The sequence below is a fragment of the Dermacentor albipictus genome, chromosome 6, assembly GCF_038994185.2.
Source record: "Dermacentor albipictus isolate Rhodes 1998 colony chromosome 6, USDA_Dalb.pri_finalv2, whole genome shotgun sequence".
NCBI classification, from domain to species: Eukaryota; Metazoa; Arthropoda; class Arachnida; order Ixodida; family Ixodidae; genus Dermacentor; species Dermacentor albipictus.
In genome coordinates, this window is record NC_091826.1 from 43,775,121 (window position 1) to 43,802,210 (window position 27,090).

The window sequence follows — 27,090 nt, forward strand, 5'->3', positions numbered from 1 at the left end:
GTTACATGTGGATATCAAAAAATATAGTCATCTGGAAATACATCTTTTGCAGAACCTTTGTGAACAACGAGATAAATTCACGTAAGATGAAAGATGACATCAAATTTGTGCGCTTTCAATGATCTAATGGATGCAGTTCACATGACCCCGATATCTGTCCTTGATGCGGAGCTATGAGTTTTTAAACTTCGTGCTTCTATGTTTTTCAAACTTCGGAAGTTTTGAAAATTCTCTTAAAAAATTCAGGCACTAAATCGCAATTCCGCTTCCAACGGTAACTAGCATTTAAGTTTTTCTCACAAATGCAACAAAATTTATGGAAATCGGTCCAGGGCTCTTCTCAGAAAAACTTTTTGGTCTTTTATATGTATTTTCATATGCCGCGTCGGAGTTGGGGCCGAGCTAAAGCTTCCACTTAAGGGCCCCGTGTCGCTATATATCCGGTGTGGGCATCTTGCGTCCAGCGTCGGACATCGCTTTGGCGAAAAGAGGTTTGGACCACATATACCCAACCACGCAGGCCCTCCATGTCGCGCAAGGAAGTTAACTTACACTCCGGCCGACAACTCTAATTTTCAGCCATTGAAGATCTGTCGCGCTCAATACCAAAATGTGCTCTGCGTTGCTGTCAACTCATGACGTGCAATGGCTAAACAAAAAGTTACGTTGCGACGTGAGCCCTCGTTTACAGGTGACTAAAATTGTAGGCAGACAGCCTTTCCGCGGCGTCCTCACCTCTTCCTTTCCGTTTTGCGCTGCTTACCGCAATAAGATGCCCTATCATTTGGAAAGAAAGTCTCATCGGCATGGGCCTCGACATCGTTTGGTCCCTTACAGGCGTATGTAGCCGAAATCGATTGAAAATGACCCAGCAATGTCAGTATAATTTTAGTACTGCTAATACAGATTTAAATGGCGTGGATCTACATTTCCATCGCTTTACCTTCTTCTCCATCATCTTTTCTTCTCAGAGAGAGAGAGAGTGAGAGTAAAACTTTATTAAATGTAAATAAAATAAGGCAGGATGGTTGGATCTCCTATTCCAGGGCCCCACTGGCACGAGCGGCTCGCTGGGCTTGGTCCAGAAGAGCCAACTGGCTCTCCCGACCCTCATCCGCAAGCCATGCCTCCCACTGCCTATTCCTGATTAGTGGATGTTCGTGTAATATGGGACTGTCTATGTGTGGAGGCCTCCTGGGACACCCCCATGTAATGTGTTTTAGTGTGGGTGTGTCTGTGCACCACGGGCACTCGCCAGTGAACCTCATGGGGTGTATTTTGTGTAGGTGGTGCAGGTTGGGGTATGTATTCGTCTGAATAAGACGCCAGTCCCTCTCCTGTTGGCTGTTTAAATCGGAGTGAGGATGTCCAAAACGTCTCCGCTCCTGCCTTTGCTGCAGGAGGATGTCACGAGAATTCGGTGGAAGGTCGTCGCTAGGCCATGCCGTTGCTCGGACGTTCAACCCTCGAGCAATACGGTCTGCCCTAGCGTTTCCTGCCAGTCGCTGGTGTGCCGGACACCACACGATGGTGTGGTGCCCCTCTAGTTGAGTGTCAAAAATTTTGATCATTGATTTGGGTGCCATTCCTTGTAAAAACAGTAAAAACAGGCGGCAAGCCGCTTGTGAGTCGGATAATATGACAGCCGAATTGGTTTGGCGCTTGGCGTCTTGAATGGCCAAGGTGATGGCTGCAGCCTCTGCCACGCATGCCGAGGAGGTTTTGAAGGATGCCGTTGTTATGTTGTTGTTGCATGTAGAGACTATGGTGAAAGTGTCTTAGCTGGCTCGACTGGCATCCGTATAATACACCCCCGGTCCCATGCCGAAACGTTTGTGAAGGGTCTTTGCCCTTGCTCTGCGTCGTCCGGGATGGTACTTGGGGTGCATGTTTTTGGAATTGGGGCCACCGCGATGTGCGATCGAACATTGTGGTCTATCTGTGCCGTTTCCTCTCCGCAATACTGGGGTCTCAGGGGAAAGCCTAACCTCGCCAATACTTCCCTGCCCTGAGTTGAAGAACAAAGTCGTTCTTTCTCGGCATATAACGTCGCGACTGCGTACTCATCAAAAGTATTGTGCAGGCCCAGTCCCTCGAATCTCTCTGTGCTAGCGCATTCGGGAAGACCAAGGGCGGCTTTGAAGGCTTTTCTTATTATTGCGTTTGCCTGTTTAATCTCTTGGTTTGTGAAGGCCTGATACGGAAGGGCGTATGTGAGTCGGCTAATTACGAATGCGTGAACCAGGCTGATGGTCTCTCCCTCAGTTAGGCTGTTTCTGCTTCTTGCCACTCTCCTTATCATTCTGGCCACGTTTACTGTGACCGCCTTTAGTTTTTGTAGGGTGTGAGATGTTCCAGCATTCTGCTGTATCCACATCCCCAATATTCTGAGTGTCTCCACTTCACGAATTGGCGCCCCGTCGAGAGTCAGAGTGAGCGGCACCCAGTCCTTCTTTCTTGCGTATTTCGCACGCATCCGAATGAATTCCGACAGTAATCTTCTCAGAAGATTACGAGATGCATGTCCCGAGCAAGAGAATAACCGAGTGTAATAAGTTACGCATTCATAATACCGAGAAAAGAAGGACAAGTAGGAATGTTATTGCTTTGCTGATATAAACGCGTTTTCTTTGTTGATCATGGCTTCCGGTTTAATGCGTAGAATACGTCATAATAAGCTACACTGGAACTTTATCGTCTGCCTCCATACATTTGAAGAGAAAGCGTAAGCTCCTACTGTAGTTCTCTTCACCCCACTGATCTGTACTATGCCCCCCGTAATAGAAATTAATACACCGTGCGATTCATCCCTGTACTGAGTATATTTAGAGCTAAACCATACGGGGACACAAGTCCACCTACGAGCTGACGAGAGCGCGCGCTTATTTTGCCAAACGCACGAGCTCGAGCAATTACTACGGTCGTCCAAAGAGGACGAAAAAGAAGTGCGTTCGGCGCGTTCCATCCATCGGGGCGGCTTCAAAACCAGGGAACAGTATTTTCTTTGACTCGCCAGTCGTGGAGAGAAGAGAGTCGTGTTCGGCCGGTGAGTAGGCGGTGGCCGTTTTCGGCAACATTCCACCACCTGCAACGATATTCGACTCGTTTTTTTGTTTACCGCAGGGAAAGCAGGCGGACGTGCCGCTGATCCAGCTCCACTCGAACAAGTCGTTCCAAGGCGACAACAGGAAGCAGTCGCCGACCAAAGTGATTTTTCTTTCTTCACTGACGTTTCGGCCTCCTCACGGGAGCCTTGTTCAGGGTAGTCATGTCAGTCGATGTAGAGCCAGGGAGTTCCACCATGGTGAGTGCGCATCCAGGCGCTTTGCGAAGCCATTTCATGCGCACTTTGAGGATCGTGCTTTTTGAGCCACGGTTATAATTTGCGTGGACCTTTACTTCCTAGTAATACTTCGCGTACGTTCCGTCATGCTTATTGATAGGTTTAAATTTTATGTGGGACGCACCAACGAGTGTCTTCCCCATCAATATACAAAAGCGTTAAATTACTTTAAAAAGCGCCCTACTACGCAAACTTGAATAGCCTGAAAGGGATGAATGAATCGCTATTATAGCGATAGCAATTATATGAACACTCCGAGCAAATCTTTCGCCGTCGGCGTTGGTGTCGTCGCGCAGCACCGCATATATTTGGGTATATGTATGCTGCATGCTTAATCATACCGTGTATGCGGGTTATTTTGATGCACTACTCAATAACTAAAGTTACTCCTGCAAGGCGCTACGTTCTTGACTAATGTGCCAGAATTTCGAGAATGGCGGCCCACAAACATAAGTCATAAAAAACATTCTCAAAGCATACCTTTTATTTTAAGTAATTTCTCATTGTTAAACACTTTAAAAGTTAAACATTATTGTAAAAATCTTGCTTTGTTTTCATGCAACCATATTTATCGGATATCCCTTCGAATTCTTGTTTTGTATTCCTATGTTTGGTGTGGTTATCCCTTGCACGTTTGTCAATATATGTGAATTGTATGTAGTTTGCAACGTAATGTATCTTTCGATATCTCTATGACCTAATGCTGACCCCTCTTCGAGATACAGGGAGCGAGAGTTTCCTCAAGCTAACAGCAGTTGTCCCTCCCACTCCTCATGTTCGTTATTGCGCGTCAAATAATAAATCTCTACCTCTACCAAGACTGCTTTTGCAGTACGGCTGTTTTGGCGTTTTAGAAGCCTAAATAACAACTACACGTAAACCTATTATATGCCTATAGTGTCCCTCCAAATAAACAGAAAAAGGCGTTTCCTACCACTCTCCATATATCCTCGTTCGCAGTCAAGCACTCGCTCCGAAGATTGGTCCAGTAGTTGGACTTCCGGCACTCAAAGTCGAACGAACACGACTACCGGCACCGTGACCAGCAGTGCTTCTGCTATCCCGTCTGGCCTACCGTCCGGTACCACGCCGTCCGGTATCACACCGTCTGGTATCACGCCGCCCGGTATCACGCCGTCCGGTATCACGCCGTCCGGTACCACGCCGTCCGGTACCACGCCGTCCGGTATCACGCCGCCTGGTATCACGCCGCCCGGTATCACGCCGTCCAGCACCACGCCACCCGGCATTCCTCCACGCCCTCCACAGAACGTCAGGTTCTCGGGCATCGTGCTAAAGTCCCAGCCCAGGCCCCTCACGGATAAGGAAAAGACCTCGGATTTGAAAGCCCCCTCCGAGCCGTGAGTTCAACTTGACAGCAGATTTTTTTAGAACGTGAAATAGACATTCTGCATATAGCCGCAACGCAGGCGGTGTGTTGTAGGAGGTGTATGAAATCGGTCAATCGGACAACACGCACTGTTACCTTTATCTCGAGTATGTACGTGTGGACTCAATACCGTGATTTTCACTTAGCCAAGCGCCTCGTAATCGATACCGTGATTTTCGCACCATATAGCGCTTCGTAGCTCCGACTTGAAATTAAACAGAGATTTCAGCGCAGTAATAAAACCTGGTGGTTCATCCATCCCTTAAAGATGATTGATGACCATAATGCGATTAGCAATCTCTGCTGTCGTTGATGCGTAACTGTAGATACCATGTTTTACATAATTATCATAAAGGTAGCGCATACGCTTTGACACATACACCACGATCAAAGTTAGCATCAGATATGTTTATGGAAGAGCATGACATGCCCGTGTTTCGTACCCAGTGACTTGAGTTGATCGGAAAGATTGTTTTTGAAGCAGGCTGCCTCAATAGCGCAGCCCTACGCTCTGCCCATCTGACTTTGGGCTACCCATTGACTCAAGTTGTAGAGAAACAGTAAAAAAATGGCTGTGGCTTAGGTAAGGTTAAGCGCAGGATGCGAAGCATACTAGCCTTTATTTTAGTTGTTGAACCACTGTTTAGCCTGGTGAACTGCTGTTGCTTGGCTATATTTGGTTTGGCTAGACGAAGAAACAACTCATGCATTACTGCTTCGCCTTCAAGAGTGGAACGCGACAGCGTTCCCGTCGACCCGCCAAGGGGTGTAAGACAATGGGCTACAGGGCAGCGACTACGCGCCCCGCATTGGACGCGGTGAGCGTCGAGCAAAGCAGCGTTCGGCGCGGCAACGAAATGTGCGCCTGAGCAAGAGACGCACGCTTTAGAAACAGCTCGTTTCTAAGGCAACACCGCATTCACTAGAGGCGCTTTTGTACCGCTTTGAATCATCGTACTCGTGGCTCAGTGGTAGCGTCTCCGTCCCACACTCCGGAGACCCTGGTTCGATTCCCACCCAGCCCGTCTTGCAAGAGTTGAGCCAAAGCCACTTCTCCTCTGTCGTGATGTCACGGTGTCACGTGGTTTCAAGGCGACACCGCCGCGCCTGAGGAGCTGGGTTGAGCTCTCGTAATATGCTTCGCATAAAAACAATTATGGGGTTTTACGTGCCAAAACCACTTTCTGATTATGAGGCACGCCGTAGTGGAGGACTCCGGAAATTTAGACCACCTGGGGTTCTTTAACGTGCACCGAAATCTAAGCACACGGGTGTTTTCGCATTTCGCCCCCGCTGAAATGCGGCCGCCGTGGCCGGGATTCGATCCCGCGACCTCGTGTTCAGCATCCTAACACCATAGCCACTGAGCAACCGTGGCGGGTAGGGAAACAGTTTAGACGCGGACATTAATACACAGATACACGGAGATCTAATGCAAGGTGAATTAAATAATACAAAAGATTCCCCCAAAAAATGGTTGTGGCTTGGCTAAGGTTAAGCCCTGGATGCGAAGCATACTAGCCTTTATTTTAACGCGACAGCGTTAAGGAGCTCGTGTCGCAGAAAAGCCGGTGTCGTCGGCGTCGGCTCCGGCGTGCGGCGCTTGCTCAGGCGCACATTTCGTTGTCGCGCCGAACGCTGCGTTGCTCGACGCTCACCGCGTCCGATGCGGGGCGCGTAGTCGCTGCGCCGTAGCAAAGCCACCTAGAAACAGTCTCTGTAGCACGCCGCAACCTTCGCTTCTCATTCCAACGAGCAGCTCTGTCTCCAGGAGGCATCTCACCTCGTGAGTGTCTAGCAGAGCCAAGCGCAGCTGCTTATAAACCGCCGCGACGGCGCGAGTTGGAGCCCCGTTTCTCCTCTGTCGTGACGTCATGGTGTCACGTGGTCAGCCTTGAAGGCGACGCCGCGAGTGACGGCGCGAGTTGGAGCCCCGTTTCTCCTCTGTCGCGACGTCATGGTGTCACGTGGTATTGAAGGCGACACCACCGCGCCTGAGGAGCTGGGTTGAGCTCTAGTAATATGCTTCGCATAAAATCTTAATAGCAATAACGATTCCCTGTCACTCGGGTCTTGCAGGCGTCCGAGCACGAAGACCCTGCCATCCACCATGCGGTTCTCGGTCGTGCGTACCGTACGCCTACGCACCACTACGGCTAGTAGCGAGACCGAGGCCGAGTCCGAGACCACTGAAGACGGCATCCGGCCAGACACCTCGGAGTTAGGTGGGAGGGCCCTCAATGAGGACGACTCGCGTGGCACCATGGCGCCGAACGTCACTGCCCAATGGGAGGAGGAGGAGAAAGCGGCGGAGAAGAGAGAAGCGCGGGCGGAATAGACATTGGCCCGGGACGCTTCATTTCGGCAACATAACGCACGCGCATATATGAGCGCCGAAATTTCGTATAGTTTGAGTTATGCATAGGATATTCGCAAAATTTTCTTTTTTTCTCAGGAACTGGATCAAAGACCTGTTTCTGTCGCAGGTCTTGGTTCAGTTTCTGTCGCAGGTCTCGAAATAAAGATTAATTTTGTCGAAATCTCGGACTTTTCTTGCACAGCGGCGAAGTGCTTAAATCACGAAAGAGAACAATAGCTGCAGCAGCAAGGAGTCGACTTGTTCATATCCCTAGCATGTTGCCGCGATTGCTTTTGGGTACATAAACGCGGCAGCTTTAAGAGGAACCTTGAGCTCGGGTGCTCCTATATAAATACATGTAAAAGGATAATTCGTTTTTGTCGGCAACCACTGCACCAAATTTGACAAGGTTTGTTGCATTTAAATGAAAAACTCGGAATCTAGTGACTGTTGGTTTCGAATTCTTGATTTAGGTTGGGAATTTTTTATTAAACATAGGGGAAAATCTAGAATTTTCAACAAGCGAAACTATCAAGTTTACAACTCTAACTCATCAACGAAAAATCATAATGCAATTATGTGAAAAACATCTCTCAGTACATCTAAATTTGCCAAAATCGATATGTTACACATGATTCTGAAAAACATTTAGCAACCTGAAAATGCAGCTTTTGCAAAACCCATGTAAAAAGCGTGGTAAATTCGCGAAATATGAAACATGACATCGAATTTTCGCGCTTTCAATGATCTAATAGATGCACTTCACAGGACCGCGATATCTGTCCTTGATGCGGAGCTATGCGTTTTTAAACTTCATGCTTCAATGTTTTTCAAACTTCCGAATTTTTGAAAATTCTCTTAACAGAATTCAGGCCCCAAGTCAATATTCCGTTTTCAATGGTCACTAGAATTTAACTTTCTCTCACAAATGCAACAACATTCACATTAAAATCGGTCCAGGGGTTTTCTCAGAAAAATGTTTTTGCGTTTTACATGTATTTGAATAGGCCGCGTAGGAGTTGGGCCTGAGCTAGAGCTTGCAGTTCAGAGCCCCGTGTCTAAAAATATCTAGTGTGGACATCTTGCGTCCTGCATCGGACATCACTTCGGCGAAAAAAGGTTTAGACAACATATACCAAACCACGCAGGCTCTCCATGTTGCGCAAGGAAGTTACTGACACTCCGGGCGGCAACTCACATTTTCTTCCATGGCAGATCTGTCGCGCTCACTCCCAAAATATGCTTTGTGTTGCTGTCAACTCATGACGTGCAATGGGTTAAACAAAAAGTTACGTTGCGACGTGAGCCCTCGTTTACAGATGACTAACATTGCAGGCAGGCGGTATTTTCCGTGGCGTCCTCACCTCTTCCTTTCCTTTTTTTTCGCTGCTTACCGTAATAAGGTGCTCTATAATTTGGCAAGAACTTCTCATCGGCATGGGCACTGGCATTGTTTGGTCCATTACAGACGTATGTAACCGGAATTGATTGAAACTGACCCAGCAATGTCAATATAACTTTAGTACTGCTAATACAGATTTATATGGCGTGGATCTACATTGAGAAACTCTATGGATCTACATTTCCATCACTTTCACTTCTTCTTCATCATGTGCTCTTCTCAGAAGATTGCGACGTATGTCCCGAGCAAGAGAATAACCGAGTGTTATAAGCTACGCATTCATCATACCGCGAAAAAAAGGACAAGTGGGAATGTTATTGCTTTGCTAATATAAACGCGTTTGCTTTGTTGAATGTGGGTTCCGGTTTAATGCTTACAATACGTCATAATTAGCTACACTGGAACTTTATCGTCTGCCTCCATACATTTGAAGAGAAAGCGTAAGCTCCTACTGTAGTTCTCTTCACCCCACTGATCTGTACTATGCCCCCCGTAATAGAAATTAATACACCGTGCGATTCATCCCTGTACTGAGTATATTTAGAGCTAAACAATACGGGGACACAAGTCCACTTACGAGCTGACGAGAGCGCGCGCTTATTTTGCCAAACGCACGAGCTCGAGCAATTACTACGGTCGTCCAAAGAGGACGAAAAAGAAGTGCGTTCGGCGCGTTCCATCCGTTGGGGTGGCTTCAAAACCAGGGAACAGTATTTTCTCTGACCTGCCACTCGTGGAGAGAAGAGAGTCGAGTTCGGCCGGTGAGTAGGTGGTGGCCGTTTACGGCAACATTCCACCACCTGCAACGATATTCGACTCGTGTTTTGTTTAACCCAGGGAAAGCAGGCGGACGTGCCACTGATCCAGCTCCACTCGAACAAGTCCTTCCAAGGCGACAACAAGAAACAGTCACCGACCAAAGTGATATTTTCTTGACTGACCTTTCGGCCTCCTCACGGGAGCCTTGTTCAGGGGAGTCATGTCAGTCGATGTAGAGCCAGGGACTTCTACCATGGTGAGTGCGCATCCAGGAGCTTTGCGACGTCATTTTATGCGCACTTTGAGGATCGCGCTTTTTGAGCCACGGTTATAATTTGCGTGCACCTTTACATCCTGGTAATACTTCGCGTACGTTACGTCATTCTTAGAGATAGGTTTGAGTTTTATGTGGGACGCACCAACGAGTGTCTTCTCCGTCAATATAAAAAAACGTTAAATTACTTTAGAAAGGGACCTACTGGCCTTGAAGGGATGAATTAATCGCTATTACAGTGATAGCAATTATATGAACACTCCGAACAAATCTTTCGGCGTCGGCGTTGGCGTCGCCGTGCAGCACCGCATATATTTAGGTATATGTAGGCTGCATGCTTAATCATGCCGTGTATGAGGGTTATTTTGATGCACTACTCAATCACTAAAGTTACTCCTACCAGGCTTACGATCTTCACTAACTTATGTGCCAGAACTTCGAGAATGGCGGCCCACAAACAAAAGTCATAAAAGACATCCTAAATACATACCTTTCATTTTAAGTAATTCCTCATTGTTACATACTTAAAAAATTACACATTATTGTAAATTTCTTGCTCTGTTTTCTTCACCGTTGAATTACTCATGCAAACATATTTATCGGATATCCCTTTTAATTCTTGTTTTGTAGTCCTATGTTTGGTGTGATTATTCCTTGCACGTTTGTCAATATATGTGAATTGTAGGTAGTTTGCAACGTCATGTATCGATCGATATCTCTATGACCTAATGCTGACCCCTTTTCGAGATACAGGGGGTGAGAGCTTCGTCAAGCTAACAGCAGTTGTCCCTCCCATTCCTCATGTTCGTTATTGTGCGTCAAATAATAAATCTCTACCTCTACCAAGACTGCTTTTGCAGCACGGCTGTTTCGGCGCTTTAGAAGCCTAAATAACAAATACACGTCAAACCTATTATATGCCTAGTGTGTTTAGTGTCTTACCAGTACTCACGTACGGGGCAGAAACCTGGAGGCTTACGAAAAGGGTTCTACTTAAATTGAGGACGACGCAACGAGCTATGGAAAGAAGAATGATAGGTGTAACGTTAAGGGATAAGAAAAGCGCAGATTGGGTGAGGGAACAAACGCGAGTTAATGATCTCTTAGTTGAAATCACGAAAAGAAATGGGCATGGGCAGGTTACGTAATGAGGAGGGAAGATAACCGATGGTCATTAAGAGTTACGGAATGGATTCCAAGGGAAGGGAAGCGTACCAGAGGGCGGCAGATAGTTAGGTGGGCGGGTGATATTAAGAAGTTTGCAGGGACAACATGGCCACAATTAGTACATGACCGGGGTAGTTGGAGAAGCATGGGAGAGGCCTTTGCCCTTCAGTGGGCGTAACCATGCTGATGATGATGATGATGATGATGATGATGATGTGTCCCTCGAAATAAACAGAAGAAAGCGTTTCCTACCACTCTCCATATACCCTCCTTCGCAGTCAAGCACGCCCACCGAAGATTGGTCCAGTAGTTGGACTTCCGGCACTCAAAGTCGAACGAACACGACGACCAGCACCATGACCAGCAGCGCTTCTGCTGTCCCGTCTGGCCTACCGTGCGGTATCACACCGTCCGGTATCACGCCACCCGGCATTCCTCCACGCCCTCCACAGAACGTCAGGTTCTCGGGCACTGCACTGAAGTCCCAGCCCAAGCCCCTCACGGATACAGCTGACACCTCGGATTTGAAAGTCCTCTCCGAGCCGTGAGTTCAACTTGACAGGAGATTTTTTTAGAACGTGAAATGGACATTCTACATATAGCCGCAACGCAGGCGGTGTGTCGTAGGAAGTGTATGAAATGGGTCAATCGGACAACACGCACTGTTACCTTTATCTCGAGTATGTACGTGTGAACTCAATACCGTGATTTTCACTTAGCCAAGCGCCTCGTAATCGATACCGTGATTTTCACACCATACAGCGCTTCGTAGCTCCGACTTGAAATTAAACACGGAGATTTCAGCGCAGTAATGAAACCTGGTGGTTCATCCATCCCTTAAAGATTATTGATGACCATAATGCGATTAGCAATCTATGTTGTCGTTGATGCGTAACTGTAGATACCATGTTTTATATAATGATCATAAAGGTAGCGCATACGCATTGAAACATACACCGCGATCCAAGTTAGCATCAGATATGTTTGTGGAAGAGCACGACATGGCCGGTGTTTCATGCCCAGTGACTTCAGTTGATCGGACAGATTGTTCTTGAAGCCGGCTGCCTCAACAGCGCAGCCCTACGCTCTGCCCATCTCACTTTGGGCTACCCATTGACTCAAGTTGTAGGGAAACAGGAAAAAAAATTATGGGGTTTTACGTGCCAAAACCACTTTCTGATTATGAGGCACGCCGTAGTGGAGGACTCCGGAAATTTAGACCACCTGGGGTTCTTTAACGTGCACCGAAATGTAAGTACATGGGTGTTTTCGCATTTCGCCCCCGCTGAAATGCGGCCGCCGTGGCCGGGATTCGATCCCGCGACCTAGTGTTCAGCATCCTAACACCATAGCCACAGAGCAACCACGGCGGGTACGGAAACAGTTTAGACGCGGACATTAATACATAGATACACAGACATTTAATGCAAGCTGAATTAAGATTCCCCCAAAAATTCTTAATAGCAATAACGATTCCCTGTCACTCGGGTCTTGCAGGCTTCCGAGCACGAAGACCCTCCCATCCACCATGCGGTTCTCGGTCGTGCGTACCGTACCACTACGCACCACTACGGCTAGTAGTGAGACCGAGGCCGAGTCCGAGACCACTGAAGGCGGCGTCCGGCCGAACACCTCGGAGATAGCTGGGAGGGCCCGCAATGAGGACGACTCGCGTGGCACCATGGCGCCGAACGGCGCTGCCCAATGGGAGGAGGAGGAGAAAGCGGCGGAGAAGAGTGAAGCGCGGGCGGAAAAAACATTTGCCCGGGACCCTTCAGTTCGGCAACTTAACGCGCGCGCATTTATGAGCGCCGAAATGTTGTAGAACTTGAGTTATGCGTAGCATATTCGTAAATTTTTCATTCTTATTTAGTAACTGGATCAAAGGCCTGTTTCTGTCGCAGGTCTTGGTTCAGTTTCTGTCGCAGGTCTCGAAATAAAGATTAATTTTGTCGAAATCTCGGACAATTCCTACACAGCGCCGAAGTGCTTAAATCACGAAAGGGTACAATAGCTGCAGCAGCAAGGAGTCGACTTGTTCATATCCCTAGCATGTTGCCGTGATTGCTTTTGGGTACATAAACGCGGCAGCATTAAGAAGAACCTTTAGCTCGGGTGCTCCTATATAAATATATGTAAAAGGATAATTCGGAGAACACAAGATAACCTGTGTTTGATTGCCAATAACTCCACTTTTGCTGAACGCATTGAAGTACTTCCTGTGGCAAAGTATTTCCGAAATATTGTATTTTCACTTCAAATGCCTTTGTCCACTTCGATAAAAAGGCCCCTTTAAATGCGGCTAAGCTGCATGAGGCGTTTTTGTAATGCGTCAGCATTCTGAGTTCTTCAAACGCTTTCCGGGGGCATCTATCTATCTATCTATCTATCTATCTATCTATCTATCTATCTATCTATCTATCTATCTATCTATCTATCTATCTATCTATCTATCTATCTATCTATCTATCTATCTATCTATCTATCTATCTATCTATCTATCTATCTATCTATCTATCTAACTATCTATCTATCTATCTATCTATCTATCTATCTATCTATCTATCTATCTATCTATCTATCTATCTATCTTTGTTTCTAACCATTTTCCCGTCTACCTTTGTCACTGGGTGGTCAGAGGTCGAATGGTCAGCGCATCGGGCTTCTGTGCTGAGGTAAGAGGGTTCGAAGCCAACCATCGAATCAACCTGAGTCACTATGTGCCAACGCGTACATACCAGCCTCGATTCAAAGGAGCTCTTTCCTGCCGACACGGGTCACTGCAGATGTGGGACTTCAGTCAATGTGACGTCAACTTGGGTCAAGATGTATGTGCCACTGGGAATATGGCGCGCTAAAAGAACAAAAAAAGATACCTTAAATTTCTCCGATCCTGAGCAGAGCCAAACCTGCGTCCCAAGACGATCAGCAAAGCGTGAACAAGGTGAATGCAGGAGCCAACGTTTCGACACGTGGACTTGTCTTCTTCAAGGCGTTTCTTCAAGGCATCTCCCGCATTCCCCATCTTTTCCCTGCGTCCCAAGAGTTACTCAAGGACAGCAATTAACCCGACGCATTAGCAGGCTGCGTCACAAAAGCACTGGGTGCATGCCGCTTTTTCAATGAGCTTGTCGCTAAGTTGGCTCGCTGAGTATCTGCTAGCGGAAAATGAAGGAATCGTTGTCAGGGTTTGCATGCACCCATGCGTCATGTAGTACGGAGGCCACGCGTAGGCTTCGCAGCGACGGCGGTAGATGGCGCCGAGTGTTGTATGGACTATTATTATTATTTGATTTGAAAATATATGTAGGCATGGGAGGAAAGGGAAAGCACGAAAGAGGAATCCCGCTTCAGTTCACGCCTCCTGCACAACTCCTTTCGACGGTGGCAATACGTTGCGTCGCTATACTGATTCAATGCTAAATGCAGTATACGGTAAACAGTAAACGTGAGAAAGGGTTCTGTCGCAGTTTCTTCTTTGCCTCAAAGTAACCAAACATTCTTAGCCTGTCATCACGCATCTTGCAATCACCACAAGACTAGTCGTGTGGCGTATGCTCACGGCCAGGTTTCTGGGAGGTGGTGGGCCTCACTCTCGCAGGTCTAAGTGTGGCCCCAGTTGGACGGGGTCACGTGCACTTTCGTGTTGAGAATGAGTACACTGCCGGTGCGGTTGTGGGCTTGATTGTAAGATGGGTGAGTCTTTCGAAAGAGAGGCAGTCCACGGCTGGCTCCGAGCCGTAAGCGCTTTCGTGGTTTGCGGATCTCGGGTAGGTGAGGGGCCAACACAACACACTAGCATTCATTCTTCTTTTTTTTCTTAATAGCATGACTTCTTTCTAAACAGACCTTCCATCTGCGCCACCATGCCTTGGATAAATCCTGACCTCAGGCTAGAGTCGGTACAACAGGAAGTGCCGTGTTCCTGTAGGCTACGACAGTCACAGACGTCGAGGAAGAACGTAGAAACCCGTATTATGAAGTCAAGAACCCGAAGGAGTAGAAAACTTTATTGAGGTCCATCGGAATGTGCACTTCTGTGGACTCACTCGTTGAGCTAGGACACGGCGTCCTTGATCTGTCCCGTGTGAGCGGGGAACCAGACGCGATCGTGTGTTGCTTGATTTCCTTGTCCCGTAGGATTCGCAAGACCGATTTCGAGACGGTGACTTTGGCGAATGCTCGGACCGCCAATCACGGATCGCTGTACATCGACGTTCTGCCGTCATTCAGCAGGGCCAACGCTATTGCGGCCTGTTCCTCAACCTCGGCCGCCGTCATCGGGACCGTCGAGAAGTTCGTGATTTGGCAACAGAAAATAGGACAACCACACCAGAGGGGTGGCCCGGGCATCCCATCGGTCACTTTTCGTGACGTAATAAAGAGGCAACAAATTTCGCGTTCGCAGGTACCGGCGCGCCAGAGCTGTCTTCGAAACCACGCACGGACTTCTCGGTGGCGCCACCAGATGGCACAGCGGATCCAAAAAGATCCGCGAGAGAGGCGCTCGGTTGCCGCATGACGCATTTCCGGGCGTTCACACACACACCGGTGCGCCATGCATTTCGGAGGCCATGCACAGGCTTCGCGGCGGCGGCGCTAGGTGGCGCCGAGTGTTCTTACGGAAGCGCGAAAGAGGAATCGCGCCGCAGTACACTCCTCATACATAGCTCGTTTCGACAGTGGGAATGCATTGTGAAGGTATATTCATGAAATGCTAAACGCATTATCGTCGACATTAATCGTGAGATGGATTCCGCCGCTTTTTTCTTTTTCTTTTCTTGCAGCGGGGTGGGGCTGTATTAAGTGGGTTTATGGTCCTGTGCGTACAATCGGGAAGGATTGGTCAGAGTTCGGGAGTTTGCAGTACCGATCGGGAGAATTATCAGGTGCGTTGCATACAGAGGAGACTGGCAGATTTAAGATGCAATCTGAGCAGCCGGTGATCTCTGACATTTTTTTTTCGCATTTTTCGCGTTGCGTTACTATCGACTGCTGGCATTAATTGTATCGTCAAGTATTCACGAACGCGCACTCTCATTTACCTAAGGCTTATATTGCAGGCCGACCGACCCTCTCCCTCCCCAAACTCGGACTGCACCCTCTCTTTCACCGTTCCGCACTTTCTACAGTAATGATGTTGTTACAAATCGAATGCAAGTGCTACTGGCGTGAGCGTCGCCACCTTTACCCTCATGCATTTCTGTGCAGCCCGTATCAACTGCGAGGGAAATATTGACGGCAATATAACGTCGGCACAGAATATACTTAAGTGAAATCTTGTATTCATGGCCACATTCTGACACCTTTACCTTCTTCTTCACCATCTATCCTCCAAAGATTGTGTGGGGTGCGTCTTCTGGCGGATTCACTAAGCGTTATATATATATATATATATATATATATATATATATATATATATATATATATATATATATATATATATATATATATATATATATATATATATATATATATATATATATATATGCCTATGATGCGTAACACCAAAGAAAAGTACAAATTTGAGTGCATCGCCCGAGAGAATTTTCAATATCATGTCGATGACACTGCATAATGAAAGAGCTTCTCTCTCCCTCACCTCCTTCCACACACGCATGCGCATATCATCGGCTCCTAGGAACTACAGCCTTGCGATTACGAGTCTGTGATCGTACTCAAAAGTGAACTATATTGCGACACGTGCCTGAAACCTCGAGCAGGCAGTTGAGCCACACAAGAGACCCCCCCCCCCCCCGTGCTACGACTGTCACGGAAAGAAGACGACAAAGAAGCGCGTTGTCAGCACGTTCTTTCCGTTCGGTCCCCCGATGAAAAGAGGGAACAGCCTCTTACAGTTCCCAGCCATGAAAAGAACAACGCTGAGTTTGATCGATGTGCTGAAGGTTTCCGGACGCGAAAAGATGCCACCGCGTCCGGCAACAGTTGAGACCATGCCGCCGCCACCTGCGATATTCGCTCCATTCCTGAACACGGGGGAAGACACCCGACTAGCGACGACCGGTCGAGCTTCGAGTGTCCACGTCATTCCTATTACCGTGGAACCTCGCACTTCCACCATGGTGAGCAGAGTCTACGCCAAGCACGTTGTGACGTTGCTTTTCTTTTCCCGCATTGTGAGGAGCGTGCTTTACAGCCATCCTTATTCTTCCTGGTTAAACTTCGCGTATGCTGCCTCGTGCGTAGTAACAGTTCCTTTAGTTTGACGCTGAACTCATCAAGGATGACCCCCTTGAGCAGTATGAAAGGGAACATGAGGTTACATTCTACATGTTCTTGTTGCTAAACGCACATGTCGCGCATGACCTTTACTGAAACGCTCGTTGACATTTTAAGTTTCTACAATTATCAAGATACTGTTATTGAAAAAGCTAGGGGACATTACCGCAATGTTTTTTTAAAGGAGTAGATGCAGAGCGACCCTAAATCTTCGACGGGAAAGCTACTTGTTCCATGCAAACATGTCGCATTCGAATGTAGAGATCACGGGTAGTCTTCGCTGAAAACTAAATTCGATATTCCCTCTGGTATTGCTCACATAATGTATGTTAACTATATGTAAACGTATAGCTCTAGAAAAGAATTTGAAATACTTTAAGGTAATCTTAACCTAGAATTCCAATAGATATTAGCATGCTTTTTAGCGGCCGCCTTCTCGAGTTGGAGCCAAGATGAGGCACGCCTGACCAGCGTTAATCACTTCATGTCGCAATCTCTCGTGGAATTTTTCCTTATTTTGTATCACTCGTTGGTCTGTACTTGCTTTGCACAACTATTCTCACTGCAGCAGTGGCCGTTTTGTTATCGCTTAGACACAAATTACGAAGAAAGCTTCACTTCGGATGGTATTTATCAATAGCGTTCCATCAATGCACAGCAGGAACGTTCTCTAAAAGCCACATTGCTCTATGCTCGCTCGCAATCGAACATCCGCTTCCAGGACCGATCCGGCCACGGGACCGCGGAAGCGCATACTCCAGCAAGCACGATGCCCGACACCACGCCCAGCACCACGTCCGAAACCCCGGCGCCATTCGGCGTCCCGCAAGGCACCAAATTACACGGCCCCATGCGAAGGCCCCACACCTTGCCTCTGAGGACCAAGACCAAGGCTGCATATTTGGAAGGGCAACCCGGGTCGTGAGTTCGGCGCAGTCACACTATTTTCTCTAATATACGAAAGCCGCTGAAACAGTTCTCTTGTTTCAGCTATCATGTTTTCTGTCTTTGTTTTCAAGTCGGCTAATTGCTCTCGCAGCAAATTTTGACCGTCAAGAACTTTATGCAATAAATCGGCGTTAGTGGGTCCAGGGTTAGTTTCAACATCCCCACACAACAAAAGCTTTAGAACATGAAAACACTCGCGACAGATTTTAGAACACTGTCGTGGGCACGGCAGTATAAGCAAGCAAGGACAGTCACTACCAAACGTACAATAGCAAGGACTAACCTGCACAAAGCAGAAGAACGGCTTGGTGAGTGACATGCCTCGGCCAGGCCCACCGTGCCCACTGAAGATAAATTGGTGCGCAGATTGTTTTACACGGGCAACGCTAGATGACGTCATGAAACCAGGGGGCGTTGTAGCATGCTGGAGAGGGGCAGTAATTTCCACTAGCTTGACTTCGTGCCATGTTGGTGCCTCGATATGTTCTTCAAGGGGAGTATGGTAGCGCGATTCAGACGGGACAAGAGAAGACACAAAGGGACACACACAGCGCTTGAGTGTGTCCCTCAAGCGCTGTGTCTTCTCTCAACCTTTGTGTCTTCTCTTGTCCCGTCTTTGAATCGCGCTACCATAGTCCCCTTGAAGATGCATTACCAACAAGCCCACATTGCAACCCTCGTGATCGATATGTTCGTCAGGTTGATGAAGCGGTGCCGGTATTTCACCATAGGGTAGGCGATGAACCGATGTTCCGGCGACCCAGAGAAGCAAGCCCTGCACAAAGCAGAAGAACGGCTTGGTGAGTGACATGCCTCGGCAAGGCCCACCGTGCCCACTGAAGATAAATTGGTGCGCAGATTGTTTTACACGGGCAACGCTAGATGACGTCATGAAACCAGGGGGCGTTGGAGCATAGGGGGAGCATAGGGGGCGTTGGATATGCTGTACAAGTTGACCTTACTGGGACACATCTGCGAAGCATGCTATCCTTTAATGGACATTCAAAGCACAATTGTTACGGGGGTGCCCCCTGCGGTAATTTACGCGTTATGTTTTTTCTCCCTCTGTATTCACGAAACTAACGCACCCATTTGTACTTGACGAGTATTTGATACCATTTTATGCCAGTTGTCCGATCAGTCATTTCTTCTTAGCATGTGCCGAAGATTTTACCCAAGCGAGTTTTACAGAAAGCGACACCTTGAATGAAGAATCATTAAATATAGCGCTCGCGCGAAGTTTCGGAGCAAGCAGTCTGCTCAGAAAGAAAATTTGGCCATTAAAGAAAACTGACCTAACTCGCGCATTGAACCGGGAACCACCGAACATGAACGCAGCTTTACAAGAGAATAACAGATGGTAGGTTTGCGACGAAAGAATGGGCGACTCAACGCGTGGAAGTAATACACCATTAGTTTGAAAAATGTACGCAAGGTGGAGGCAGAATCGTCAAAGACGAAGTTTGTATCCATTTGAATGTAGCTCGTAGCTAACGTTCTTATTTCTGAAGCACTTTCAAGCTCCAGAATTCTTGACTGATTCATTTATTTGTTTTTTCACGAAAGGGCCAGATATGGTCAAAGAGCATCATGTCCACGATAGCGAGTGGACAATGGCACATGAACTGTGATTCTGATGTGGCTATTAAATGGCACAAAAACAACTGGTGTAAAGGACCTAAAATTTATTTGTAATAAATATATCAGCATGCTTGCTGCGAAACCTTTCACACGAGAGTGTCAGACCACTAAAGATCAGACTGATTTATGATTCAATCACTTTTCCGAAGAGAGCCTAATGGAGACTACAGAAACCCAGCGCAAATTTGAACATGCCCTCAAGGATTTTTATACGGGACACAGTTCACTCGCTTACAATTAAAAGATGTTTTCTAAGGCCAGAGCAGAACCCCTGTGGCAAGTGTCATGAAAAAAAAATGTTGTGACAACGCACAAAAAGATTACCCGAGACGAATCGGTCTTCTCTGAGTTACTTTTTTTTCATTTATTTTCGATTTCTTTCAGTAGAAGAGGACTCGAGGCAATGATTCAGCTCTGCGCCTGCACCCTGGTCCTCTTGGTTGGGCTCCTCCTTCTCTCGTTCATATTTTTCACCAATGGTAAGCATCAAAAGTACTCGTTCGCCATTTTTACAAGCTAATGAGCTAACAAACGGTTCTCGTGTTAGGCTCACCTATTATCACCAAACTTGGATAGAGTTGTCAACGCCCCGACCTTTAGAGCCGTACCTTTTGGTGACATGATCGACTAACATTACGCCACTTCCTGCACCATGACATTTACCTTCGTGCCCAGACCAATAGGTCACGTGTGTGGTGCGACACACAAAGGGACTGGACAGGGATTCTGACTTGAACTTGGAAACCTTTCATAAATAAAATCGCACCCCCTGCAGTTTCTACATAACCGTAGTGATCGCTTCAGTGTGCATGCAGGGTGACGGCCGCGTAAACAACGTTCTTGCGCAAAGAGAAAAAATTACCGCCCATGCACCCCGTACAGATCGTAAACAAGCGAAGGTGAAATTTGCGGCCGCGGTGTTTATCGCTGGGTTAATTGATACGATTTATCATATTGTTTACGACTCGGTTATGCACTGCAGTTACCAAGTGACACAGACTAGTGCTGCGCATTTCATGCAATTAAATTAAATAGAGGAAAACATTCTTGAACCTATTGCGAAGTCGGGGAGGGGTTGGTGCTCGCGCGCTCTGCTGTGGGAAAAAGCGACGTCACTATCGGCGTAGGCAATGGCGCCCCACACCTTTGGTGCGAGATAATTATGTCATCATGATATTGTCCTCACCCCGTCCCCCTCTGTGTCCCTTCCCTGCAAATTTTACGTGGATAAATGTGTATGTTTTAAATGCGTAAGCATTTCTATTCCTACCTAACAAAAAATTTGTCCGTCCCTTCCGTAAGACGAATGCAATGGCTCATACCCCCTTAAGCGACGCCTCATACCCCCTTAAGCGACACCTCATACCCCCTTAAGCGACGCCTCATACACTCGCAGCAGGGTTTCTGTGGTCGGACCAATAGTTTTTCGCCTACGCATATAAAGTATCGCTGTAAAGGTTCTAGCGACGCAAAGCTAGTGAGTGTGAACACTGGCCTGTATGAAACTTTGCCTACGAAACCGAAAGTGCCTAGTGCCATTGGCCATTGCCTCTGTGATGCTGTCGTTATCACTGACTGCCAGCAGAATTCGTGGGAGCTCAAATGGCAGCGACTTCAGATCATTAAAATGGCCAGTCCTGTTCCTAATATTGTTTTCATATGAATAACCGACGCATCGCACCGAAGCAAACACTGTTCTCACGAAATGTATCGCGTGGAACACTCAATGGAAAAGTGTGAATGCTGAATATGAACGGAAGTAAAAAAAAAATATAAGCATGCAATGTGTTGCTTTTCAAATTTTACCGTGACGCCACTAATTACGCATGTCTTTCTCCCCTCTTATTTTAACCCTTTTCATCAACCAGCTCCAGAGTCACGTCGCTTGTGTAAGCATACCCGTATGCTATGGCAAGCTTATGTTACGGTCCTCCTTCGTGGAGAGAAATTCAGATTGTTCAATTTCAATGCTAACACTCTAGATTAAAAAAAGAATATCTGCTTGGAAGCATAAAACAGCTTGATGAAATTCATTATCACTTTTACACAACGACATTGCACTAAACATAATGGTTTAGCTTTTTTAGTAGTTTTGTGTTTATTATTCATACGCATACTTTCGAAACTAAACACCTTTACATGAAACAATTGCTGCAGTACTAACATCGTACGGGAAAAGCTTACACGCAACACCTGTCATTACTTTCCAGGCGGCTTGTTGTGCGTTCCTCTTGAGCCAACAAAGCAAGCGCTCCTGTGAAAATTTACCAGAGCAGAACACCGTCTACAAAAGCACGCTGGAGCAACAGCTTTCTTTATTTCGCGGTGACCAAGTTCTTTGAGGACAAAGACCACGCCACCGCTCGTGAGAAATTTTGGCGAAAGTCCCAACACTATTGTTGAAACACTTCTTTCGGAAAAGGGTAATCAGCAAGACGATATATCACAGTTGCAGCCATAACAATTCAATCGCGATTGCTTCAATTGGTCGGCTATGCCGGCATCTCTTGGGACATGTTGGCGCCCTCTGTGTGAGTGGCTTTAAATCTTGTGCGGCGACAGCCCATAGAATTTGCGGAACCTCCAAGATGTCCGACGCTACGGAGGATTCATGCACTTCAGAATAGCGTCACCTGCGGGATTCCCGGTTCCCTGGAGGAACTTCGCTCTGTTCGTTCGTGTGAATAACGCACCTGCCATTGCTTTTTCAAGGCACTTCACTTTACGGAAGCGAGTGTAGCATTCGACCGCATTGTTCGCTCGACAGGAGAAACGCTTGGACAGATTATCGACAGCCATCTATTGGCCCGGTTAAAATTAGGACACCTTTACTCTGTCTCCAACACTTGCGTCCAAACTTTTCTTGCAGACGCTGAAGCAGGCGGAGCTGCTGAGGTTGCTGAGGTTTCTGAGGCTGCCGAGCCCGCGCCGAAGCCGGACCGTGAGTCAACTCGCTCTTTTTCAAACCTTGTTTCGATAGGTACTTCGGCATTTGCTTTTCTAATTGTCTTAATGCCATTGGTCTTGTGAGTCATTAAACACTTAGTCTAACAACTTGCAGGTCCTACACACACGTCGGAATGTAAGTGCAGCGAAGCGTTACGGAAGTTGATATCTGAATTATAATTATTCACTACACAATTAGCGAGCGCTGCCGAAATGCAAACGTTAAATCAGGCATAATCACAGTGTCAGACGTCGATGCAGCGTCTTCATGAGGACGAAGTAAATGCATGATGCTTCTCGCGAAAAGACTAAAGATGAGAGGTCATGATGGAGAAAAGTTCGGCCCACGTGTAAGCAAATTCAAGCATTCTATATAGTCATTACAAAAAAAAATTGAAAATGAAGTTAGTCATTTAAGAAGGCAATTATGTTTATTTCTGATGTGGACATTACAGGGAAAAAGGAAAAATGAAACTGGACGCGAAGATTTTTGCCGCCGGTGGGAATGAAACCCGCACCTCACGCACCTGTAACGCATACTAGAACTAAGCGGGAGGGATAAGGTTTTGCATTGTAGTGGGCCCCTGATGGTTCCTGCTGTATGTTGAAGAGATTGCTGTCGTTGTCAAGCCAACTGGTCAAATACGACTATTTGCAGACGATCGAGCTTTGTCTAATGAATTAAATCGTGCTAACGACCGAAATGGCCTGAATCACAGGCTGAATAACGTTCTGTCTTAGTGCTTATTATGGGGAATGACATTAACTGCAGAAAAAGAAACCTGTTCTTTTTATTCCCTTATCGAGTAAGAAAACAACATATGCCTTAAACTTACATGCTCAGCTCTTCCCCACTTAAAGAAGTTGCCAACTACGAATATATAGACGTCACGCTATCTAGCAACCTTTCGTGGAATCTTCACGTTAAGAATACATGTTCCTTCGCGGCTCCTGAACTGCGTTCCCTAAAATACACACTTCCAAAGCTGCCACCATATGCTAAACCTCCAGGCTTATCATTGCTTAATTTTCGCGATGCCCGAGCACGCCTGTATTGCCTGGGACCTCTACACTCAATGAAACATAGTCTATTAATGACGACACCAACTCACCACAATGTTTAAAATGCTTTAATCCCATACTTCGCCCGGACTAACATAATTTTAAATGGCTATTTCTTCCGCGCGCCATTGATGGCTAGAATCGCTTGGCTGTGTGACAATTGTATTCGCGCTTCTGTAATTTCTAGGTTCAGCTGCGTTGTTCCTTATTTCCTTTTGTTATATTTTGCAATCTCTTCATGGAGCCCATGTCCGAAGGTTGCATTAAATCAGTAAAGAAACAGCATCAAGGTGCCACTGGCTACCACTGTTGCCGCTACGTACGTCAACCGTCAATTTCTCTAGTATCCATGTAATGCGCGAAAAGCAAGACGGCGAATACAGAGAATTTTAGGCAAGCCCGAGTATTCCATTACGGAAGCACATTTTGGCAAACAGTTTCATCCGGCAAACTGAGGCAGTCTTGAGACAGCCGATTACCCTATACCACGCAGGTTGTGGGGAACCATGACGCGCTAGGAATGCTAGTCATTATTATCATAGAAGTAAAGAGAGAAAACGGGGTTTGTGACAAGCAACCACTTGAAATTCGGCAGACTTGCGGGACCATGCGCAATCACATCGAGGTCATTTACGACAGTCTAATCTACGGCCACCTAATTTGCCGTTCCGAGGAACCATCTCCGGGATGCATGACGGTGCACTGCTACATACGCTGTGAAGCGTAAATTGTGGTACCTTCTGTGGTTACTCCGGTTTCACACTTGGCGGGAAAAGCTGCACTAGCTGCGTATTTGGTGCGGTCGCAAAGAAACGTTTCACCCCCTTGCGCCCTGATGCAAGCGGCCCAGCCTACAACCGAGCGAACCAGAGCGAGTGCCAGGACGTCGCGATGTATCGCGGCCACGTGAACACTTTCCGTGCCGTGACGTCACGTCACACAGACATCCTCGGAAAAGAAGCCGAAACTGGTTTGTAGGTCGCAATTGTGCGGCGAATCAGATATGGTGCTCTGAGGCTCGCACTTATCTGGCTTTCGAGATCCAACGTAGTCATCAAGTGACAGAAATGAAAGATTAAAATAAAAGGATTACGTCAGCACTCATTTGTTACGTAAAATTGAAGAAGTTCATAAATCTGGTATAGATCAGATGTAGCGCACAGGTTGCTAGCACATAAGTGGATGGATTTTCCTGGTTGTCAGTCTCGATAATTACGAAATAATTCTAGCCAACCACCACCAGCATGATGCCTCGCCACTATCGCGTGCACAAGCAAACTCTCTAATTGTAGCTGCCCTAATCATCACGATGATTATCGACTACACCACTGCGAGCTGTTGACGACTCCTGCGCTGTTCTTCGCAGTCCCTCCTGCACGTGCAACGCCCGTCGCAGGTCACGTGGGCGCCCCGTGCAACGACTCAGCTCCTTGTCTGGGAGAGTCCCACTGCGTGGAAGGCGTCTGCAGGTGCAAGGGTCCCGGCATACGAGTCGTGAAAGGCGTCTGCGTTCCTGTCACAACGTCGGTGACAAAGCAGACGCGCACGCGCAAGATCCCAAGCGCTCCAGCGTGAGTACTTAATTATTCGAATCTCTGGAGACATACAGAACTCTACAGAGAGATCTCCTTCCTGTTAACGTGGATACGGAGACACCATTTAGCATCTACCACGGCAACTTGTGTTAGATGTGTTGCGTTAAGATAAGGCATTTTTGCTGATAGCCAGGAGACCATCAGTATAACAGCAGAATTCAGCCTTAAAGTGATAGCAAGAGTCTCTTAGATCCATGTAATGTGTACATTGAAACTGGACGACAATTCCTTGAACGTGCACTCGGAAATTAAGCAATAACATCAGTATTGCGACGCTCGGCTCGGGAGTAACATGTTCATGTAATGTATGAACCAAACATAGTTCTCCTCAGTACAAGATCTGGCAGATAGGCTTTACACAACTGTGATAGGCTTAGAACTGAGGTTGAACAGCGCGAATAAAACAAGGGCACTAAGAAACAAGTACCACAGACAACCGCTGATGAGCTATTGATAAGTTACTAGAGTGGTGAATCACAGCGCTACCAACATTGCGCTTCAATGTATGTGAAATTTGCTGATATCAGAAAATTTGTGTAAAGCATTTCAGTGGCTAAATTAGCATTCTGCTTAGAAGAGCTGCTATAATTTCAGTTAGTGCTTTTAATGACATTAATTTATTTCATAATGATTGAGCGGTTGTTTAAATGTCAAATATTTGCGAATAATGTGTATTTAAATAAAGAAACCGGAGTTTGACTCGAGTTCTTTTCTTCGTAGTACTTACTTCGTAATACTCACTCTTCGAAGCAGTGACATTTTCCTGACTCAAATACTACATCACAAACCAATAAACATGTCCTTATCTTGGTGCCACTTAGCCGATAGAAGATAAATATATTTCATTTGAGTGTTCTTACTTCCCATTAATGACGTGCCTGGCTGAGCAACGTATTCACTCCTGTATGCTCCTCCTTTCTCTGAGCTTCAGAAGAAGAAAACACTAATTCACTGCAACCCTAGACCGGGTTTCTGAGAGCGACAGGCTAAACTTTCAAGCACTGAACCTTCTGTGAAACATAAGGTGGAAGAAAAAACCCAATGAAGTTAACCCAAGGTCTCGCCCAAGTCTGTGTGCGGCACTTCAGGAAAGGGAACGCAGAAATGTACGAAAAAGAACAAAGAGCTATCAGTCAGCATCCTCACACCAGCACAGGAATATTCACTAACATAGTCAGTGACAGTTCTCTTTTAGAAGCCAAGTAAAGCTAAATATCCTTCAGCATACAATAGTACGTCTGTGAGAGTTCGAGTGTCTTTAAAAAGCCGTCTGCCAACTAATTGGCACGAACCAGTATTCCACGAGTGTCACTGACCATGGAAGGTATTGCAGTGGCAGAAATGTTGCTTTATAGTTTTGATTTGCCAAGCAGTCCACACTAAATATTACGAATCACTGCCCGCTTACTTGTGATGGAGCAGCTTCTGCCGCCATGTTTGAAGCCACCTTCTCGAGCTCTCGGTTTTAGGCTAAGGGTATATATATATATATATATATATATATATATATATATATATATATATATATATATATATATATATATATATATATATATATATATATATACCCTTAGCCTGTACTAAATCAGAGCGAAATTATTTCATTCGCAGTACCAAGACTCTGGAAAACGGAGGTAAATACGGGATAAGGAGCTGGTTATAGAAAAACGAAAATGTGCTGCTTGCGCTCACGTTGCTCTCATGCGCTGCGATCTCCATGGCCATGGCGTTACTCTGCAGAGTGCGAGGTCGCATGTTTTATTCCAGGACGCATCGGCTCCGTCGACCCCATCGACCTCCGTTCGTTTGGGCGAAATTCAAGAAGGATCGCACACTTAGATTTAGGTTTATGTGCGTTTTAAAAAACTCAACGTGGTTCAAAATTACCGTCCAAATTAGTCCAGAGCCTTTCACTATGGCATCTCTGAAAGCCCTGTGTTACTCTGCAACACCAAGCAATCAAT

At 46.7% G+C, this 27,090-nt stretch overlaps 4 protein-coding genes across 14 annotated transcripts in view; 3 read left to right on the forward strand and 1 right to left on the reverse strand.

The window, feature by feature from the left end:
* LOC135921984 (sodium- and chloride-dependent glycine transporter 2-like) overlaps positions 1–18,336 on the reverse strand; it is a 65,323-nt gene extending 46,987 nt beyond the window's left edge. For all 5 annotated transcript variants that reach the window (XM_070540415.1, XM_070540414.1, XM_065456390.1 and 2 more), the window contains exon 1: positions 18,166–18,336. In XM_070540415.1, coding sequence (XP_070396516.1) covers positions 18,166–18,282 — 117 coding nt within the window. In that variant the 5' untranslated portion in view covers positions 18,283–18,336. The remainder of the gene's footprint in view (positions 1–18,165) is intronic.
* LOC135922004 (uncharacterized) lies at positions 2,928–7,273 on the forward strand. Its single transcript, XM_065456410.1, has 4 exons — positions 2,928–3,046; positions 3,124–3,304; positions 4,304–4,704; positions 6,813–7,273. Exons 2-4 carry the CDS (start codon positions 3,269–3,271, stop codon positions 7,069–7,071), a joined length of 696 nt encoding a protein of 231 aa, XP_065312482.1. The 5' UTR covers positions 2,928–3,046; positions 3,124–3,268; the 3' UTR covers positions 7,072–7,273.
* LOC135922011 (merozoite surface protein 2-like) lies at positions 9,139–12,668 on the forward strand. The gene is made up of 4 exons (XM_065456417.1): positions 9,139–9,255; positions 9,332–9,509; positions 10,973–11,238; positions 12,192–12,668. Exons 2-4 carry the CDS (start codon positions 9,474–9,476, stop codon positions 12,517–12,519), a joined length of 630 nt encoding a protein of 209 aa, XP_065312489.1. The 5' UTR covers positions 9,139–9,255; positions 9,332–9,473; the 3' UTR covers positions 12,520–12,668.
* The window catches only part of LOC135921985 (uncharacterized), a 44,514-nt gene continuing 33,911 nt past the window's right edge, over positions 16,488–27,090 (forward strand). For 4 of the 7 annotated variants that reach the window (XM_070540416.1, XM_070540420.1, XM_070540417.1 and 1 more), the window contains exons 1-6: positions 16,488–16,777; positions 17,656–17,855; positions 18,614–18,682; positions 19,908–20,002; positions 22,393–22,464; positions 24,898–25,102. In XM_070540416.1, coding sequence (XP_070396517.1) covers positions 16,526–16,777; positions 17,656–17,855; positions 18,614–18,682; positions 19,908–20,002; positions 22,393–22,464; positions 24,898–25,102 — 893 coding nt within the window. In that variant the 5' untranslated portion in view covers positions 16,488–16,525. Of the gene's footprint in view, positions 16,778–17,655; positions 17,856–18,613; positions 18,683–19,907; positions 20,003–22,392; positions 22,465–24,897; positions 25,103–27,090 lie in introns of those variants that run through there. The other 3 variants (XM_070540418.1, XM_070540419.1, XM_065456391.1) reach the window with 3 other exon arrangements.

Excerpts from the sequence above, each read along its gene's own strand:
- LOC135922004 (XM_065456410.1), top strand. The coding sequence starts at position 3,269 with ATGTCAGTCGATGTAGAGCCAGGGAGTTCCACCATG. Across the intron at positions 3,305-4,303 it reads AGCCAGGGAGTTCCACCATG|TCAAGCACTCGCTCCGAAGA; the intron begins GTGAGTGCGCAT and ends CCTCGTTCGCAG. Across the intron at positions 4,705-6,812 it reads TTGAAAGCCCCCTCCGAGCC|GCGTCCGAGCACGAAGACCC; the intron begins GTGAGTTCAACT and ends CGGGTCTTGCAG.
- LOC135922011 (XM_065456417.1), top strand. The coding sequence starts at position 9,474 with ATGTCAGTCGATGTAGAGCCAGGGACTTCTACCATG. Across the intron at positions 9,510-10,972 it reads AGCCAGGGACTTCTACCATG|TCAAGCACGCCCACCGAAGA; the intron begins GTGAGTGCGCAT and ends CCTCCTTCGCAG. Across the intron at positions 11,239-12,191 it reads TTGAAAGTCCTCTCCGAGCC|GCTTCCGAGCACGAAGACCC; the intron begins GTGAGTTCAACT and ends CGGGTCTTGCAG.